The sequence below is a fragment of the Chlorocebus sabaeus genome, chromosome 5 (genome assembly GCF_047675955.1).
Source record: "Chlorocebus sabaeus isolate Y175 chromosome 5, mChlSab1.0.hap1, whole genome shotgun sequence".
Taxonomy (NCBI): Eukaryota; Metazoa; Chordata; class Mammalia; order Primates; family Cercopithecidae; genus Chlorocebus; species Chlorocebus sabaeus.
Window position 1 is genome coordinate 53,302,732 of NC_132908.1, and position 18,808 is coordinate 53,321,539.

Here is an 18,808-nt window from a genome sequence, read left to right on the forward strand (position 1 = left end):
GTTTGTTTTTAAGCTTCGTGAGGGCAGGTCTAAAGCAGCCTTTACTCTGGAGCTAGTTCAGCCCTGTTGCTATGGCATGAGCCTTCTGGCATCTCTGCTGAGTGCCCCAGGCGTTCAACAAGGACTCTTCACTATGGCTGTTTGGAACTTGAATATCTGCTAGCCTTGAATGAGCTCTGGGAAGCGTTCAACTGATAAGCAACCTGATGCTTGTTCTTTCTTTAGTAATTGTTCCTTGACCAGCTGTGGAATCTCACCCTATCCAGCCACAGACTCCAGGGGGACCCCTATGCGCTGTCTGAAGCATCTGAAGTGCTCTCTCTTTGCAGTTTTCTCCCTTCTGGTACACTGCCCTTCCAGCTACCTCAGCTTTCCTGAACTCACTTTTTCTCTTCAGCTCAGTGAAATGGCTGTGTTCTGCCTGGGTAACCTCCTGCACTGTGGTCTAGTAAACACCTAAAGGCGGACACCCAGGCCATCATAGGACTCCCCTCCTCGGTCTCCCTTCTCTCAGGGATCACAGTCCTGCACTGTCTATTCTCCAGTGTCTGAAAATGCTTGTTTCATATATTTTGTCTGGTTTTCTAGTTGTTTACAGTGGGAGCTAGGAAAGATCCCTTTGAGATCTCTCTGGGGTGGTGTACCAGTGGCCTGCACTGGTTATGTACTCCCTCGAGATACTTTTACAAAACTGGACTTAGGAATAATAAAAGTGGACAGAAAGTTGATAGGGTCATTCTGAACTGCTTTTTAGAGAATCTCAAAAGACCCACAAACCAGCACCGAGTGGAATTTTGCAGCAGGAATCATTATTGTCCATCAACTGATGACTGGATAAATAAAATGTGGTACATCCCTACAGTGGAATACTATTCAATAATAAAAAGGAATGAGCTACTGATACATGCTACATTGTGAATGAATCTTGAAAACATCGTGTTAAGTGAAATAAACCAGTCACAAAAGACCATACATTGTATGGTTCCATTTATATGAACTGTCCAGAATAGACAAATTTATAGAAACAAAATGTACATCAGTGGTTGCTTAGGGTAGGGGCAGGGCATGGAGAGTAACTGCTAATGGATACAAAGTTCTTTTTGGGGAGATTGAAATGTTCCAAAATTAGATTGTGGTGATGATTGACCAACCTTGTGAATATACTAAAAACCATTGAATTGTATACTTTAAATGGGTGGAGTGTATGGTATATGAATTATATCTCAATAAAACTGTTTGTTTGTTTGTTTTTTTTTTTAAAAAAAAAAAAAAGAAGAAAAATTTTGAGCCATTTTCTCCTGCATGAAGGTAACGAAGGAATGGGAAGGAGCTGTGGTATAGTAGAAAGGAGGTCTCAGTTATTATACTGGTGCATGAACGTGTCACAAGTAGTGTTCTATCTGGGACTGAAAATGTGACCACAGAAGAGTTTACATAGTTCATTGGGGGAGGACAAATGTGGGATGTTAATCTTAAAATTCATTTGCTCTTTCTGGATTACTTTATTTATAAGAGGATTCTTGTGGTTTTGGCATGAGCCCCTCCTTCTAGTTTTCTCTCCTGCCTGGATCCTTGTCAGCAGTGAGCACAATGTTGAGTGGCTAGCAGGCAGTGCCACGTGGCCTCTGAAAGTTGTGACTTCCCCTTTATGTCCTCTTTGTCCCTGTTCAGATCCACCAGAACGAGGGTGGTATGTGGTTAAATCCTAGCCAAGGACGAAAAAGTAGGCAAACCCTTTTATTGACTTTTCTGTTGTCAAACATAAAGATGGTTATTTGTTCCTCTTAAGTGAATCATGTTACCTTCATTAAAAGCTGTGAGTTTTCTGTGAAAGAAAAATGCATCATCCATTTGCAGACTTTTTCCAGGGATTTTCAACAATATGCCTCTGTGTGTAAACCTAAGTTGGGACCCTGAGCTTTGCTTAAACATATATTGAGTGCTTAATGTATGCCCTTCCTGTTCTAAGTGCTTTCAAGTATTATCAGCACCTCATTGACGCATTTTTCTTTCATTATGTAGGGAATGTGAAAAGACTGCATTTCTTTTTTCCAAGATTCTGTTTTTAAGTAATTTAAGTAGCTTTTCCCTTTAGATTTTATGACATTAATGTAGCAACTCAGTAACTCGGCATCCCAGCTGGACCTGGCCCACAGCCAGCCATTGCTTCTCATGCCTGTGCTCTCTGTGTTGATGAGGACAATGCTCTCATCAGGTGTGGTATGTGTGGTTTTTCTCTAGGATCATCCATGAAGATGGCTTCTCCGGAGAAGACGTGAAACAGTACAAGCCTGTTGTCTACAGCAACACCATCCAGTCCCTGGCAGCCATCGTCCGGGCCATGGACACTTTGGGCATCGAATATGGTGATAAGGAGAGAAAGGTAGGCCCCTGAGTCCATAAGCGCAGCAACACGAGGTTCTGTCTGTGTTACCCCACTGCCTTCTCTTTATAGTGCTGGGCTGCCTTAAATGAACGAGAAGAGACTCTGCTATGTATGAAAGATATATGGTGGCATAGTCACCAACCTAAGCCATTGCATCCACACCCCTGGCAAACTCCCAGCAAACTCCCCAACTTTGCAATTTGAAAGTTGCAAGGGCTACAAAACTCCCAGATTTATTTTACAGATGAGGAAGAGTTGGTGACAGTTTTAAATTGGGGCTGCCACAACACTGTCTAAGTACCTGTCCTTGGGCAATTAACTTGAACAGAAAAAAATATATATTAAACAAAACAAGCCTTGCCTGGCCACCATCTCCCTTCCTTAGAAGAACTTTCCTTGCCTTGCTGTGGAGTGGGGAAGGCCATTTGAACTGACTATCTTTCTTCTTTTATACCAAGGGCTGTTTTCTTCCTCCCCCAGGGAAGTATGAGGACCTATAGGGCTCTCCTTCCTGTAGAAAGTCAGTGTTCTAGAACAGGGACTGTTTGGGGGTAATGTTTCCAGGCTTCTATTAAGTGGTGAGTGGAATAAGTACTCTATAAAAACCTCTAATTTGCAAACATTTGTATTAACTGTTAAGACTGAACTATATACAGCAACACTGGCAAGGCTAAATAAAAGGAGGCAGGGAGAGAGGGAGAGGAGAAAATAGCCTCAGAATTCTATCCAGAAGCAGCTCTTTGTCCCTGTTTGGGACTGAATCTCAGTGATCCTCCCTCTGGGACCTGGAGATTGGAGAAGCGGGCAGAGGACAGGTAGAGCCTCTGAGCACCTGGGCTCTGCATCTCAGCCTCTGGATGTTGAGCATTCATCTCTGATTGCTGTGTGATTTGATTGTACATGATACACACATCCTGTCTTTGCTAAAAATCATCTTCCTCACAGAGGAAAACTGTCCTGGTTGTCTCTGTGTCTGATAAATCATCCGTGACAGGCAGCTTTAAATGTAAAATTTAATATATTATGCACAAAATCCTAATTCCATGGGGCAGAGTCATCCAGCCCAGGCACTGACTCCTCCAGGTACTGGGGAATTGGGTGACTGAGGGTATGTCCGAGGCCAGCCCGAGGTGGAGAAACTGGGCACTAGCAGGGGCACCTGGGCCCATCTGCTGCTCCTCCTGGAGGCTAAGTTGGGAAGTTGATTCTGCAAAGGAAGCACTTCTCCCTGGAAGACTGGCTTTGGGTTTGGTCACAGAGCCAGGGCCTGTGGAAAGAGGGAATGGGGGAGTGGATGGGTCCATTCACTGCAGGTTTATGATGTGCGAGGCTTTGAGCTAGGTGCTGTGGATACAGGAATGAGCACAGCAGGGAATGGTGTCTGGTTTCAGAAAACACCTATTCAGATCATTAGAACTAGCCCAGATGTGTACACTGCTTCGTTCTTCTTAATAGCAATAGTAGGAATGAAAACAGCAACCATTTGTTGAGCACCTACTGGCTGCCAGGCACATACTAAACACTTTACATATACTGACTCATTTTATTTAACTTATTTTATTACAGCCCAGAGCAGGGAGTGCCTCATCTTATCTTCAGTCATGGTAGAAGCCACAGGCCTCTGGTCTCTCTCTCTCCCTTTGGCTAAGTGGGGAGCATAGTGTCTGAATCTCAGCCAGAGGGCAGACACAGTGCAAAAGGCACACCCCGTACACAGACACACACACACACACACACACAGAGTGTGTGAGATCTTCCAGGAGCAAATGTATTCATCTCCCAGCCAGCTCTTCCTGAAAATCTCCTATACTCATTATAACCCAGAAAAGTCAATGTGGCTTTGGAATACTTTTCTCCTTCCATTTTGGAAAACATTCATTGTTCCCATGGGATTTTTTTTTTCCATTTTATTATCCTGAATGGAGAGATGATTGCTTGGGAATCGCTAGGACTATGATACGTTAAGGACTGTACTGCAGGCCCCTGGGAAACAGGGTCCCTTCTCTGGCTATTTCTCCTCCGTGGAATTTCCCAGTCAAGTAGTCAGCCTTTAAGTAGGAAGGAGGGGAAGGTTCCAATGGAAGGAGAGACTGAGAGCTAAGCAGGACTCCCTGGAGAGTCCACTGGACACAGTCGAGTCCAAGCCCAGTTCCGTTATGGCAGGTGGCACCATGGCCAGCACCTGGCCCATCCCTAGGGCAACACAGACTTGTCTGGTGTGACACTCAGGCACCCCCTTCCTGTATTCTTACAACTGTGAGGAGCAGGAAAGGAGTGAACCCAAGACCCAGACCACAGCAAGCCAGACAGCTGGAAACGGCATTCCTGGGAGTGGACTGGTGTGGATTCGCAGCCTGTGGAGCTGGGCAGAAGAGAGTGGAAGCCACCACTTCTGTCCTCTCGATAAGGACACATACCAGACCTGAAAGGGCTGCAGTATCTGCTGGTGTGGGGGCAACTCAGAGCCAAGATCCTTCCCTTTCCATGTTCTCATGGAGCTTCCTATCTAGTAGTATAGGCAGCAAACAAGCCCACAAGTAGGTGACTGCATAATGTCAGATAATGCTAAGGGCTGCAAGGAAAACAAAATAAGGTGATGTGAGAGCCTGATCTGGGGGTGGGAGGAGCAGATACTTCAGAGTGGGAGGACGAGGGGACAGAAAGTTCCAGACAAGCACCCAGGCCCTAAGGGAGGAATGAGCCTGGCGCAGAGGAATATAAAGCTCTGTTCAGCTGGAGCTACCTGCAGCCAGGCAGCTGCTGATGTCCAGATGCCCTGAGCCCAGAGCTGGATCCCCACATTCTTCTGTCTCTCGGGTCCCCAGCCACACTCCATCTACGGGATCTGCCATTTGGATGCTGGGGAAACCACCTTATGCTACAGAAGTCCAGATCCTTGTTTTGGTCTCAACAGAAGAGACCTCCTTCCCTCTCGTGTTTTCTTCACCTCTGCTACCCACCACCAGTCATTAGGGGGTGTCTGGAGGAAGATAGCCCCACTCCCACCACCTGCCGGGGCCAGCCAGCCTTGCACTCTCCACACAGAAAAGCACCTAAGAGTTTCCTTGCTGTACCTCAGTGTCAGCCCCTAGAACAGGTAGGTGTCGCTGACTTCCCCTGGCAGCAGACTCACCGCCTGTCCTGGCCCCCAGGGAAAGCGACTGGCTGGTTTTTCCCTCAGCCTCTCTGGTGTGGAGTCACTTGGAGCCCCGTGACTGTGCGTGAGCCTGAACCTGAAAGAACCTCCGCACAGAGCAAACAGCGGGGACCTCCTTACATCCTTCTGTGGTTTCTACACCCAAGGCCCCAGCCTCAGACTACAGACTCCTCCCAGGGACCCCATGCACTCTCACGCCTCCGGGCCTTTACTGGGGTGTGCTCTCTGCCTCTAGTGCGCTCCTCTTCTCTTCCCCTCTTCCCCGTGGAACTGCCCTACTCAGTAAGGGCCTGCTAAGCTTCATCTTGTCCATGAAGCCTCCTTACCTTTTCCTCCCCTGAGGAAGAAACTCAGCTCAACGCTTTCTCCATGAAGCTCTTATCTCACACACTAGCATGAAGATCAATTGTTTATGCATCTTTCTGTAGAGAAGGTGTAGTCAGAGTCCTTTGAGCAGTTCATAAACGCCGTGAGCCTTCCCTCCAGAACAGGGGACACAGCACACATCTAGGAGATTCTGCATGCAATTTCAGGGGGGCCTGGCCCACCAGCGGAGCCCAGCCTAAGAACCCCTTCATCATTGAAGGTCTTCTCATCAGGGCCTATGTCGTTTATCTTTGGATCACCTCCTCACTCCAGTAGCCAACACAGTGCTCAGCACTTAGTAGGTCTTCTTCAAGACCCATCCCATTAATGGAATGACATTTCTAACTTTCCCAGTGTTCACAGAAAAAAAGGCAAAGTGCCTGTAACTTTATCACTACATGAACAGCTGTTGATTGAGAACCTACCATGTGTAGGGCTGGTGCTAAGCCCTGTGTGAAGATTCAAAGGCATGTGAGTTGGAGCCTTTAAGGAGCTGGTCATCTTCTTGGGAAGATGGAGCTCACAGGCAGAGTGAGCACAGCCCTTGCACATGGTGGGCAGGAAGAGCTGCTTAGTGGGAGTGAAGCTGGAACTGTCCCTGAGGCAAAGGTACAGTTTGACAGGTACAGGTGTAGGTGAGCAAAGGCCCTTGAAGCCAGGAAAAAACATGGTAGAAACAGTGGTTGGTAATGAGGGAAAGGAGAGTTAACTGGCAGAGGAGGCCAGTGGCCAGAACAGAGGACTGGGGTCTGGACAAGGTGTGGGAAAACTGGAAGGTCCAGTTAGGTCCAGATTTGGTGGGCCCTGGAAGGTAGGCCAAGGAGTTTGGGGTTTATCCTGTTAGCAGTAGGCAGCCATGGAGAGATTTTGAGCTGGGATAGAATGAAAGTGAGATTTTAGGAAATTACGATATGGCATGTGCAGAGTGGACAGGGCGGGGAGGGGGATGGTGGGGGGAGACTAAAGATGGGGAGGCAGGTAAAGAACTCCAGCAACAGACCACGAATAAGGTGCGAGGGGCTAGGTGAGGGGTCAGAAAGGCAGCAGAGTGATGCATAGCAACAAAGGAAATACAGGGGCCTGGTGATTAATTGACTGTTGGAAAAGGATGGGCACAAGGTGGAACCTCAGCCAGAAAGCCAGGAGGCTGGGTGGGATTGGACCACAGAGGGTGTGTCCCCTTCCAAACCTAAGGAGTTTCCAGGTGGGGGAGGTCTGCACATATCAGATGGATAGATTCAGAGAACTGAAGCTCTGGAAATTACTGACTCCAGGATAATAATGGCTTTCCATTTTTATGTTTCAGAGCCTTTATTGGAAAAGGATGGGCCTGTTATTTGTCCTGTTATTTAATAAATTTTCCTTAATGCTTAAATTATTTAATACTAACAACTACGTGTGCAGTGGGTGCTATTGTTGTCCTTGTTTTATAGGTTAAAAAAAATGAGGCATGGAGAGGCTAAGTGACTTGCCCAGCGTCATGCAGTACAAATTATATATGTATACAGTGTGGACATGGAAGCCTAATAAGACTAGAACCTGTGTGGCCCGGGTCCAGAGCAGAGTCCCATTTAGATAGACACAGTATGATCAGGCAAAACAAATCATTCAAAGAATCCCATCCTTTATCTGGAGTCTCTCTAAGAACATGAAAAAGGACCAGAGACAGCTCCCCCTGCTGTTCTCAAACATCCTCTCCTGCCTCCCACGTCTGTCCCACCCTACTCCCTTGAGCTGCCTTACTCCCCCGGGTTCTTCAGAGACCCTCTTCTCCACCCCAGCGAGCAAGGCTGGTCCTCTCTCCCCTTCTCTCTCTCCCACCAAAGGGGTTCCGGCTCTGCCGCTCCTTCACTCCTCCCTTTTTCTTCGTCTCCCTTTCTCCTCCCCTCCTATCGCCCTTCCCCCAGCTTCTTCCCTTTCCCTGTGTCCTCCTCCCTCCTTCTCAGTCTCCTTTTCCTCCTCCCCTTCCCTCTCTTCCTCCCTCCCTCCTCACCCCAACTCATTATTTTGTAAATTGTCTTCACCTTCTGAGCCAAGCGCTCCCCCTCCTCCTTCCTCTAGCCTTAGCCCAGGGCCTACATCTGCATCACAGAAGCAGAGGGCCTTGTTCTGGCTGAGCTGGCCTAAACTCTAACACTGGAAGAAAGGGTTGAGGAGAAACTGAACAATTACAGGATTAGAAGGTTCACTTGGACCAGTGGGGGGATGGGGAAAGCCTTTGAACAGGCCTGTGTTAATACAGTTCCTCATACAAACACGTGTATATATAAACATATGTAAAATGTACATGTGTATATGTGTATATCCTTGCATATGTAAAATACATTGTAAACAGATGGACTGGTAGCAGTCATGCATTGAACTTGTGTGAGACTTTATTCAGTTGAAAATACTCCAGTTTTCATTTTCTCACTATTTGTGCCTATACCTGTTTCTCTCAACTATAAACTCCTTAAGGGCAGAGCATAGATCCTATTCCTGTAGCACAATGCCCGACACAGGAAGTACTGGATACTAAGTTTAAACCCCAGTTCTACCACCAACTATATGGCCCTGGGTAAATTATGTAACTTCTCTAAGCCTCAGTGTTTTGGACGGTAAAATAGTAATGATCCTGATACCTCCCTCGTTCATATCTGCTGTGAGAGTAAATGAGATAATGCCTATAGCATGCATAGGATAGTGCCTGTCACATAGCAACTTCTCAATGTGTGTTGGCAATTATTCTCATTATTTGTCTACAATCGTTGTTTTTGATAAAGTATTGATGAATTCTACTGAAAGCAATCTAGTGAGGAATGGGCAAGGTTTTATCTGCAGTTTTCATGTTAGAAACAGAAGCACAAGGTTCTTAACTGTCCACCCAAGATCTTGTTACCAAGCCTGGGTCTACTCAAGCTGTGCCATAAAGCCAAATACCAACACTGAAGTTTACAAGACAAAAGACTGCGTTTATCTGCAGGGGGCTGAGTAAGGAGGCAGCTCATGCTTAACACCTCACTTCCTCAATGGCCCTACAAGCAAGGGCTTTTAAAGGCAAGGGTACATTTTAGGAAAGCAGAAGCTACAGGCAAAACCATAAACCTATACATGGAGGTTATACATTGGTTTGGCCCAAAAAAGCAGGATGTCTTGTGGGGTGGGCTTTGAGGTCATAGGTAGATCCAGAGTTTCTGTGATTTGCAGTTGGTTAGGGAGCGAGCTTTTGTCTAAAACCTTGGGGACAGCCAAAATGAATGTTAAGGTCTGGCCTGTAGGTGTGTCTCTCTCCAGGCCCCTCAGGAAGAAATTTAGAAGAAAGATCGGTGGTCAGCGTTCCGTCCTTAGTTCCCACTCTTCTGAAGTCTACTTGACTGCAATGGGCATTTTCCATCTGGTGGGGGTCCAGGTTTCTGAAAAACAACTCGGGGACATATGTTAAGATGTTATCTTTAGTTTCCATAGGGAACCAAACATCTTGTGGCTCTAACTTACTTGGGTGGCTATTATTTTAAGCTATTACAACCTCCTTGCTTCTCAAGTTGCTCATTTACTTCTCAAGGCTAGCTAGGTGCCTGGAATTTCCCTTGAAGAGACTGAAGATTTTTATCTGTTTCCATGCTTTTTCGGGGTGTGGGGGGCAGCATGCCCCTCACAGGGGGCTCCCTGCTCTATCTCAGTCACCTACCTAAACAGGATGAAAGATGGGTGCCAGCTGGGATTGCCGCCCATGCTCTTGTTCCACCAGGGGCCTTCACTGGAGCTGTATCCCCTAGAGATAATGGTAGCTCTTTGGAAGGCAGAATCAGATTTCACATTTAGTTTTCAGAATGTCATTGGATCTCCTCTGGTAGAAGAAATCTTGACATTTAAGTCACACAGTGGAGCTCAGGACACTATGTTTTTTAATAATCATGGAAATATTGTGGTGCCACCTCTACAATGCAGTGCGGTTCACCTTGTGGTTTGCATGCATTCTGAAACAGATAAAAACAAGGATGCTATCTGGCCTGTGTCTCCCTGAGTCCCCTTGGGCTTAGAGATAACTTTAGTGGTAGTTGATAGATCTGATAGCGGCTGGAGGGTGTAACAGATGAAGGCTTCATACTCCCATAGCCCAAACATGAGGCCAGGAAGAGGATGTAGATGCGCCCCATGCTGGGTGCTGAGGCTGTCCACCTACAGCAGCCCCAGACCCTGCCCTGACCCTTTGCCAGCCAGGTGAATAGAGCTTGAAACTGCTCCATTCAAGCCCATCTCATTCTGCTGCTCCATTTTGCAGATGGAACATAGGTTTCATCTGGCCCAAACAGGAAAGAGACTTACCCAGGGGAATATGTGGCAGATCCAGGACTAGAGCATTCAGCTCCCTGCATCACTGCTCAGTCCTCTTTCCATCTCAGCATGCTGCTTCCAGTTACCCAGCCCATTTGGGGACTCATTTTCTTTCATTCAGTTGGTTAATCCATTATTCCATAAATACTTATCACTCAATTACTTATTACTTACAAATGCTTACCTCCTGGGGAAGTGCACAAGATGGCAGGGATGGGTACAAAGATGCAAAGATCAAGAGGCTCCCAGTCTTGAGCAGAGATGCCAGCCCCAGAATGAGAAGGTAAATGCCTTGGTTTCCAGGACTTCTCCCAGCTCTGAAATTCTAGCTCTCCAGGGCTTAGTGCAGCATCAGCACTGCTCCCTGATCCAAGGCTGGATCGGGCTGCAAGCTCCTGGTTTGAAGGAAGGCATCCACCATCTAAGCCCTGCCACAAGGAGCCTGAGACCTGGCTACTGGTACTTTGGCCCAGGGTGGCAGCATCAGTGGCTTTCCCTCACCCTTGTCTAAAAGGAAGAACCAACTCAAAGGAACTGCAGTTTTCAATATGGGAAAGGAAGAGGGACTAAAGTGTCAGATTTTTGAAATGTCTCTTAGCTGCTCCTCCCCCTTAGAGTCTTAGGTTTCCTTAGCTAAAAGTGGTGCCCTCCCCCCAAGCCCATCTCAGCCGCCCCCCAGCAGCACACTCTACTTCATGGTTGTCTTACCCTTGGGGCCAGACAGCAGGTCTGGAGGAATGGGTCAGTCTTGTTCATCATGCCCACTGCTAGCAGGGGTCAGTGAATCCTGTGCCTGAGTGATTCCATTCATCCAATGGGTGTGCTTCCTGGTCAAGTGCTGGCCTGTTACTAGGGACACACATGCCTGAACAGATGTGTCCAGGGAGGAAAGGATGAAAGATGCAGAATACGCTTCTTTCCATGCCGTCCTGATCCCTCCACAGCGTTTGCCATGCGTGCTTCCATTCATGCATTCCCACAGCGGTCGCTCAGCCTGGAGCAGGCACTCAGCCTCCAGGGCTCCAGCACGTTGGGCCCTGCAGAGGCCCCAGCCAGCACCTAGCCTTCATCTGGCCTGGCCTGCCTTCTCTTCCGTGGCTTGCAGAGTTGAGTGGATGCTCAAGGCTGGGCTACCATCAGTCTCTACATGTTCATTGCCTGTAAAAAAGGGCATGGAATTTTAAAAAGAAAATTTAATTGAAAGACTTCAACAAACAGTAAACGAAAACTGCAGGCGGTGATGCCTTGCACTTGTGTGTTCTTTCTCTCTCTCACACTCCACCCCCACCCCCCACCGCCACTGTAAGCCCTAATTACTCTGCTCTGATGATGGGAAAATGTTATAACCACGTAAATAAATATTCCTCGGCATCAGGACTGAAGTGGTCCCCACCAATCTTGGATGTCTAGGAGCCGCCCCATTGCAGCCCCTCTTCTACCCCCATCCCACCCCACCTGGCAGCTATGCAGGGGTAACTGACAGCCTCCCCTCTGGAGAGGGGTCGTTGTGTGTGCATCCTTTGGGCTTGTGGTACCTGTTTCAAGGTGGCAAACCAGCTGCCAAGCAGACCTCAGCCTTAAGAGCCATAGGCAACAGCAGAGAGGGGCCTGCCTGGCCAGCGCCCTGTATTTTGAGACTCCTGGAATATTGAAAATTGAAGAATTCCTGGCCAGGTGTGGTGGCTCATGCCTGTAGTCCCAGCACTTTGGGAGGCCGAGGCGGGCGGATCACCTGAGGTCGGGAGTTCAAGACCAGCCTGAGCAACATGGAGAAACCCCGTCTCTACTAAAAATACAAAATTAGCCAGGTGTGGTGGCACATGCCTGTAATCCCAGCTACTAGGGAGGCTGAGGCAGGAGAATCGCTTGAACCTGGGAAGTGGAGGTTGCGGTGAGCTGAGATCGCGCCATTGCACTCCAGCCTGGGCAACAAGAGTGAAACTCCGTCTCAAAAAAAAAAAAAAAAAAAGAATTCCCAAAACAAGGTCACAAAATTGTGCTGTATTTTAAATGCATCTACTTAACAAATCAGTACTTTGGGCCTACCACAAATGCAGTGAAATAAAATTGTGCTCCCTAAAAAAATAATTATAGGATTTGTAAAAGTATTAATTGACATTGCAGTGCTGGCCATGTGGTCCTGTAATGGGACTCAAGTCAGAGCCCTGTGCTGAGCACTGTAGCTTTCACTGTGAGAGGTCTCTCTTCTATGTCTGGGACCTCATTTGGTCCAAGCCCCAGAATTGAGTCCTTTGTTGATGTATAGTCCCTTTCTGGCCACCAGATATACCATGTAGGAGCCTGGGAAACCAGTAAGGTAGATTTTAGTTTGCTGAAGGAAGAGGCGCCAGGGATTGAGAAGGGGTTAGGTTTGTGGCCGCAGCACCACGTGGGGGAAGGCTGTGAGTCACAGGTAGGGTGGGGACAGCCAAGGTGGTATCTGCCCCTGCCCTGCTGGGAGTGTAGGGGGTCACAGTCCTACACATGTGAGATGGAGATGGCTTCCCTAGGAAAACCAGAGCCACTTTCCATCCTCCCGCTATACACACCTGCACACACGCTCATCTGCTTTTGCTTTACTCAGCTCCGTTCCCTCTTCTTTGCCAGGCAACCAACAGTGGTCTTATGTCACTGCTGAAGACCCCACTCTGAGTAAGTTAGGACACTTTGGTTGCAAGTGATGGAAGATACAGTCACACTGGCAAACTGGCTTATTCAAACAAAATAAAATACAAAACAGCCGCAGGCCTAGAGAGTCAGAAATTCAGACACACCTGTGGGGAGTAGGGGCTTGATCAGCAGCTCAGGGGATGTCCCTGGCTTCCCTCATCTCTCCACTCTACTCCCCTCTATGGTTTTCACCCTCGACTCCATAGCATCACTCCTGCACCAAGCAGGAAAATGGCTCCAGCAGCTAGGTCATCACTCGTAATCTTGTGTGCATCCTGGGGCATCACCAAGCACAAGGTGCATCTGAGCAGCCACCAAGTTCTGCAAGTCTCTCTCTCTCTGTCTCTGTCCTCTCTCTCTGTGTGTGTGTGCGTGTGTGTGTGTGTGTGTGTATGTGTGTGTGTCTCATTGCCCTTCTTGACTCAGTCACCATGACCAAGGGGGCTGAGGGGTTCCTGGGACAAAATAAATCCCCCAGAGGAAAACCGGAAGCTCCTGAAAAAGGAAATAGAATAGGAGGAAATGGATTCTGGGGAGGCCACCAGCCGCCCACAGATCTCTCCTTCTCATTGGGGCTGCCAGCTGTGCTGCCCTGTGCAGGAGATGACTCATGTCGTAGGGTGGAGGGTCGGCCAGGCTGAGTCCAGTGCAGCAGGACCATGAGATGGCTGAGCTTGGAAGCAAGCCAGCACTGCTGCTCCCATGGCAGCCTCTCCCCCGGGTTCCCGTGTGGCAGGACACATGGGTGCACAGCCCCCAGCCCACCACTCACCAATGGTCTTGCCTTTCCACTGTGGCCACAGCAGGGGGCCAGGGAAGAGCGGGAGGTGAAGAGGGGAGATGGGCCAGTAGCAGAAGAGGCCTCCACTAGAAATCAGGTCCCTAGGAGCCTGCCCCAGCCAGCAACAGACTTAGAGCTAGTCAACACCTCGCTTCAGAGCTGGGGAGGCACCGCCCCAGAGGGCTGCCCAGGGAGGCAAGGCAGGCAGCAGGAGTCAGAGATGTGACTTTGAATCCTGGCCCTGCCCTCCACCAGCCAGTGGACTTAGCACTAGTCACCTGGCTCACTGACCCTCAGATTCCTCATCTGAAAACTGGAGGTCATAATAATACCTACTCACAGGGTTGTTGTGACTAAAAGAAATGATGCATGTTAACAGCTAAGCAAGGTGCCTGGCACCAAGTAACTGTTCAGTGAACAGTTACTGCCATTTCCCTCCTCTTGCCCATACCTCACTGCCTATTAGTGAAGGGCCAGGACAGGAACCTGGGTGTGATAGTTGTTTCAGAACCAGAGCGAAGGGTCAGTGTCAAGGCCTCTTTGCTACTACAGGTCAAACAGGTGGTGTCATCCCCTCCCAGAATCAGCTGTCCCTTCTGATTCCAGGCTGGAAGACGGTATGCCTCAGTGCCTGCCCTCTTACTGGCTTTGTAGGAGTGGAGCTGAGGAGGGCTGCTTCTGACTTGGGGCCCAGCATGGCCTGAGAGAGAAACCCAAAGAAATAGAGACAAGGAGAGAGCAGAAGAGATCACAGAGAGGGAGGAGAGTGGCAGACACTGTGTAACTGGGAAACACTGAAATGGCGCTTCATAGACCGTGCACCAGTGTCCAGTGTCAGCAGTGCACTCAGCACAGTACCTGCGCAGAGTAAATGCTCCTGAAACAGCTGCTGCTCCGTTCCTTTTCATTAGAGCTGCCTATGGCTCTGTGAATGTCATTCCACAGCCCCTCCAGCCAGATGTGTCTTCTTTCTCCCCTGGATGCCCTTAGCACCTGACTCTCTCATTCATTCACTGGTTTATTTACTTGAGAAATATGGACGTGGCCTTCTCTGTGCCAACAGTGTGCTAAGTGCTGTGTGCACCATGGTGAACTGACACAAGCAGGTGTGCTGCTGCCCAGAGCTCAGCTGGCGAGCAGGTGGACAGCCTCAGTGATTCCAGAGAGCAGAGTGTCCTGACAGCAGGCCTGCCCTAGCCTGTGCTGAGAACAGGGTATCTGACAAAGAGCTGAAGGGACTGGCACCGTTGGGGCAAACAAGATGGGGAGGTGGGGAGGAAGAACATTTCAGGCAGGTGAAACAGCCTGTGCAGAGGCTCTGAGGCAGGGGAGTCCCATCCCAGTGTAAGGGTCTGAGAGAAGGCCAGTGTGGCTGGAGCCCAGAGGTCGGTGTGGACAATGACAGGAGATGAGGTGGAAGAAAGAGGCAGGGGCTGGCTCTTTCGGGTGAGAAGAACTTCCAGGCCATGGAAGGAATTTTGGCTTTGTTCCTGGCTCAGCAGGAAGCCACTGCAGGTTTTAAGCAAGGCGCAGACATGGCTTCCATTAGGAGAGGCTTGCAGTGGCCATGGGGAGAAGGGAGAGATGGGCAGCAAGAATGGCAGCAGGGAGAGGGCCTGAGAGGCTCCTGCAGGCATCCAGGGGTGGTCCAGAGAGAGAGCTGGGCATTGCTCTGGTTCTCCGTCATCCACCCAACATGGAGCCCCTGTGGCATGGCACAGAGCATGCCAGACCCTGCAGGTGTCTGTTGAGTGGGCAGAGAGAGGTCCACCGCCTTTAAGCAAGACAGGTGGGCCACCAGACCCAGAGCATAACAGCAGCCCTGGCCTCCCTGCACCAGGAGTCCTGGGAGAAATCATCTCCAGACTCTATGCATCCAGAGAGCGGCCACTTCCTTCCCGCAGCCCCTGACCACAGCCCTTTCTGGGTATTCTGACCTCTACTCCCTCCACCCCCACTCCAGCATTAGTTTCCTCATCTGTACAATAGGGATCAAGTATATATTTATGATGATAAAGTAACCCTGAATGGGGCACCCTTGCAATACACTGCGCTTCACCAAACACAGCATGAATGTTTCACTACCACTGGCATCCACAGACGTTTCCTGGCCCAGACGGTGAGCTTGCATCACCCAGGCCAGAGCTCTCCTTCCTCCCTACCGAGCCAGCCCAGGAGGAGCTTATTGAGGAGATGTGGATTGGGGGCAGATGTGGACTGGGCGCATTAGCACCAACAGACTTCCCTCCCCCAGTATCTCTGGTCTGAGGTCCCAGGGCACAGTCCTGAAATAGCTCCCTGTCGAATTAAGTCCAGCTTTCCCAGCTCTGTGGGGGCCCTCCCACTTCTTTCCCAGCTTTCTATCTCCCTTCCTCCTTCCTGCTATACTTGTCATGGCAACCCCACTCCCTGGCTGGTGCCTAGACCAACTGGTTCCCCTGATGATTACTGTCCAAGGAGAGGAAGGGCAGCTCTCCGGGCCCAGGCTGGCTCCCTGGGCACAGTCCTTCAGGCAAGAACACCTGCTGAGGCACAGTCCAGGCCGGGGCTTCATCACTGTTTTTAGTCTGTGGTTATGGACTTGAATGCTTAAGTCCTTGACTCCCAGATATTTCCCTCCCCAGGACCAAGTCCGAGAGTTATACTCTGCAGCAAGAAGCCTGATGATAAGGTCACAGACTATTGTGTCTTCTCACGGAGAACCACAGTGCACATTTTCGACGTGAAGCTCTGTGTGATGCAGTAAAGAGCACAGGCTTTGGCGGCAGACAAGCTCCCCGTTTTTTAGTTTTGTGACCTCAGGCCGGTTCCTTAATGATCCTAAACCTCAGTTTCTTTATCTGTAAAATGACAAAAATACTAGTGTATATCAGTCAGGATACAGGCTCATCTACTGTGACAAAGACCCCCCAAAATAACAGTGACGTGACTAAGACAGAAATGCATTGCCTGAGCAGCCCAGATGTGACACAGGGTTGAGCCCTCTGCCATGTTGCTCTGTCACACATGGGGTCTCTGTGTCCATTGCAGGTCTATGATGCCACTCCAGCCATCCCTTCCAGCCAGCAGCAAAGGGAGTAGGAGAAATGGAGGGCTGTCTTTTGCAGAAGGGTGGCTGGATTATAGGAGGTCTCCATAGTGTAGGCCAAGAGCTGTCTGAGTTGAGGGAAGAGCTGGTGCCAAGCAGTGTTCCACAGGGGTGATTGGAAGTCCCCTCACTAGACCTGGTTATGACATATCAGATTTACTTTTTATCCATGGCCCAGTGATTATCCCTGACCCAGAACATCAAAATCTTAGCCCTGTCTGCCCCGGCCGTGGAGGGGCGAGCTTCTCTTCATACGACGGGAATCCCTGTCTTGCTGGGCAGCTCCTGGTGGACTACACCGGGGCTGTGCAGCCTTCCAAGGAGCCTTTGCTGTTGCTGTGTCCGGCACTACCCCACCTCCCCAGGGAGGCTTCGCCGACTGCCCAATGCATCCCTTCATTGTGTGTCCCCATCCCTTGTTGTCCGTGGCAGCCCTGCGAGAGCTTAACTGCCACAGGCCGCTTTCTATGTAAGCACTTTGCTGTGAACACGCACTTTTGTGCTAGAAAAATCACTGATGCTCTTCTAGCCCAGGACATGGTGGCCAGAGCTCTCTGTGAGTAAATCTGGGAACACAGACCATATGTCCTCTCGGGAAACCACAGCATTACAGTATCGAAGGCACTCAGTGGAGTCCTACAGTAGGCATGTCTGTCGACACACATCCCACCCAGGGCTTCACAAGCACTTTTTTGTTTGTTTGTTTGTTCTGAGTAATTCTATTAAGTTATATAACCACTGTCTGGAACTTGTTGCTCTCAGGTCGTTCCTCTCACCGAGGGGACACGGAAGCATAGTGTGGGACTGGGCTGAGATCATCCTACCAGGTGACAGCAGAGCTGGGAAGAGAACCATGCTTCCTGTGTTCTAGGCCAGGGATTTTCCCACCTGTGTGCCTCTCGCCTGTCCCTACTGAAAGCAAGAACCACCCTCCCAGTTTCCAGAAACTGCTCCAGGTCTGCCTTCCCTGCTCCAGGGTTCCTGTCCCGTGCACCCATCGGCATCTGGCCCCCCAAACAGTCGGAGGGCAGGGCTGCTGTCTTCCGCTTCTCCTGCTGCCAGATTTGCCCCGCAGCATCCAGCCTGCTGGGGAGCAGATCAGCCTGTCACTGAGAATGAAGCACCCAGGTTTGGGGCTGGGCCCTCTTTTTTGCCATCCATCAATTAGAGTGGTTCAGGTTGTCACTCTAAGACCCTCACTTATACTCCACTTCCCTCCAGGAGTGACAGGAAAGGGCAGCACTGGCACCTCTGTGTGCCTGCACCGTGGCCAGCACATTCCTCATGTCAACCCATTTGATCCTCTTCTCTTGCACCTTGGAGGGCACCATGTTTCTTGCCAGGACCCTGATTGATATGTAGGTTCTATTATTATTCTCATTCTACACGTGAGAAAATGAAGTTCAGGGAGGGGACTAGCCCAAGGTCACACCACTCATAAGTGGTGCAGCTGAGCTCAAACCCAAGCAATCCAGTTCCAGAGTGTGTGCTTTTAACCCAGGGGTCCACAACCCCTGGGCCACAGACCAGTACTGCTCCGTGGCCTGTTAGGAACTGGGCCACACAGTGGGAGGTGAGCAGTGGGCCAGTGAGCGAACCTTCATCTGCATTTACAGCCACTCCCTGTTGCTCACATTACTGCCTGAGCTCCGCCTCCTGTCAGATCAGCAGGCATTAGATGCTCATAGGAGCTTGAACCCTATTGTGAACTGTGCATGCGAGGGATCTAGGTTGTGTGCTCTTTATGAGAATCTAATGCCTGATGATCTGTCACTGTCTCCCATCACCCACAGATGGGACTATCTAGTTGCAGGAAAACAAGCTCAGGGCTCCCACTGATTCTACATCATGGTGAGTTGTGTAATTATTTCATTATATATTACAATGTAATAATAATAGAAATAAAGTGCACAATAAACGTAATGGGCTTGAATCATCCCCAAACCATCCCCCATTCCCAGTCCGTGGAAAAATTGTCTTCCACAAAACTGGTCCCTGGTGCCAAAAAGGTTGGGGACTGCTGCTTTTAACCCACCCAACGAGGAT

General features: G+C 49.5%; 1 protein-coding gene across 2 annotated transcripts in view; it reads left to right on the forward strand.

The window, feature by feature from the left end:
* Positions 1 to 18,808, forward strand: part of GNAO1 (G protein subunit alpha o1) — a 167,460-nt gene that overhangs the window by 78,805 nt on the left and 69,847 nt on the right. For both annotated transcript variants that reach the window (XM_007993335.3, XM_007993334.3), the window contains exon 3: positions 2,242 to 2,383. In XM_007993335.3, the coding sequence (XP_007991526.1) occupies positions 2,242 to 2,383 (142 nt within the window). The remainder of the gene's footprint in view (positions 1 to 2,241; positions 2,384 to 18,808) is intronic.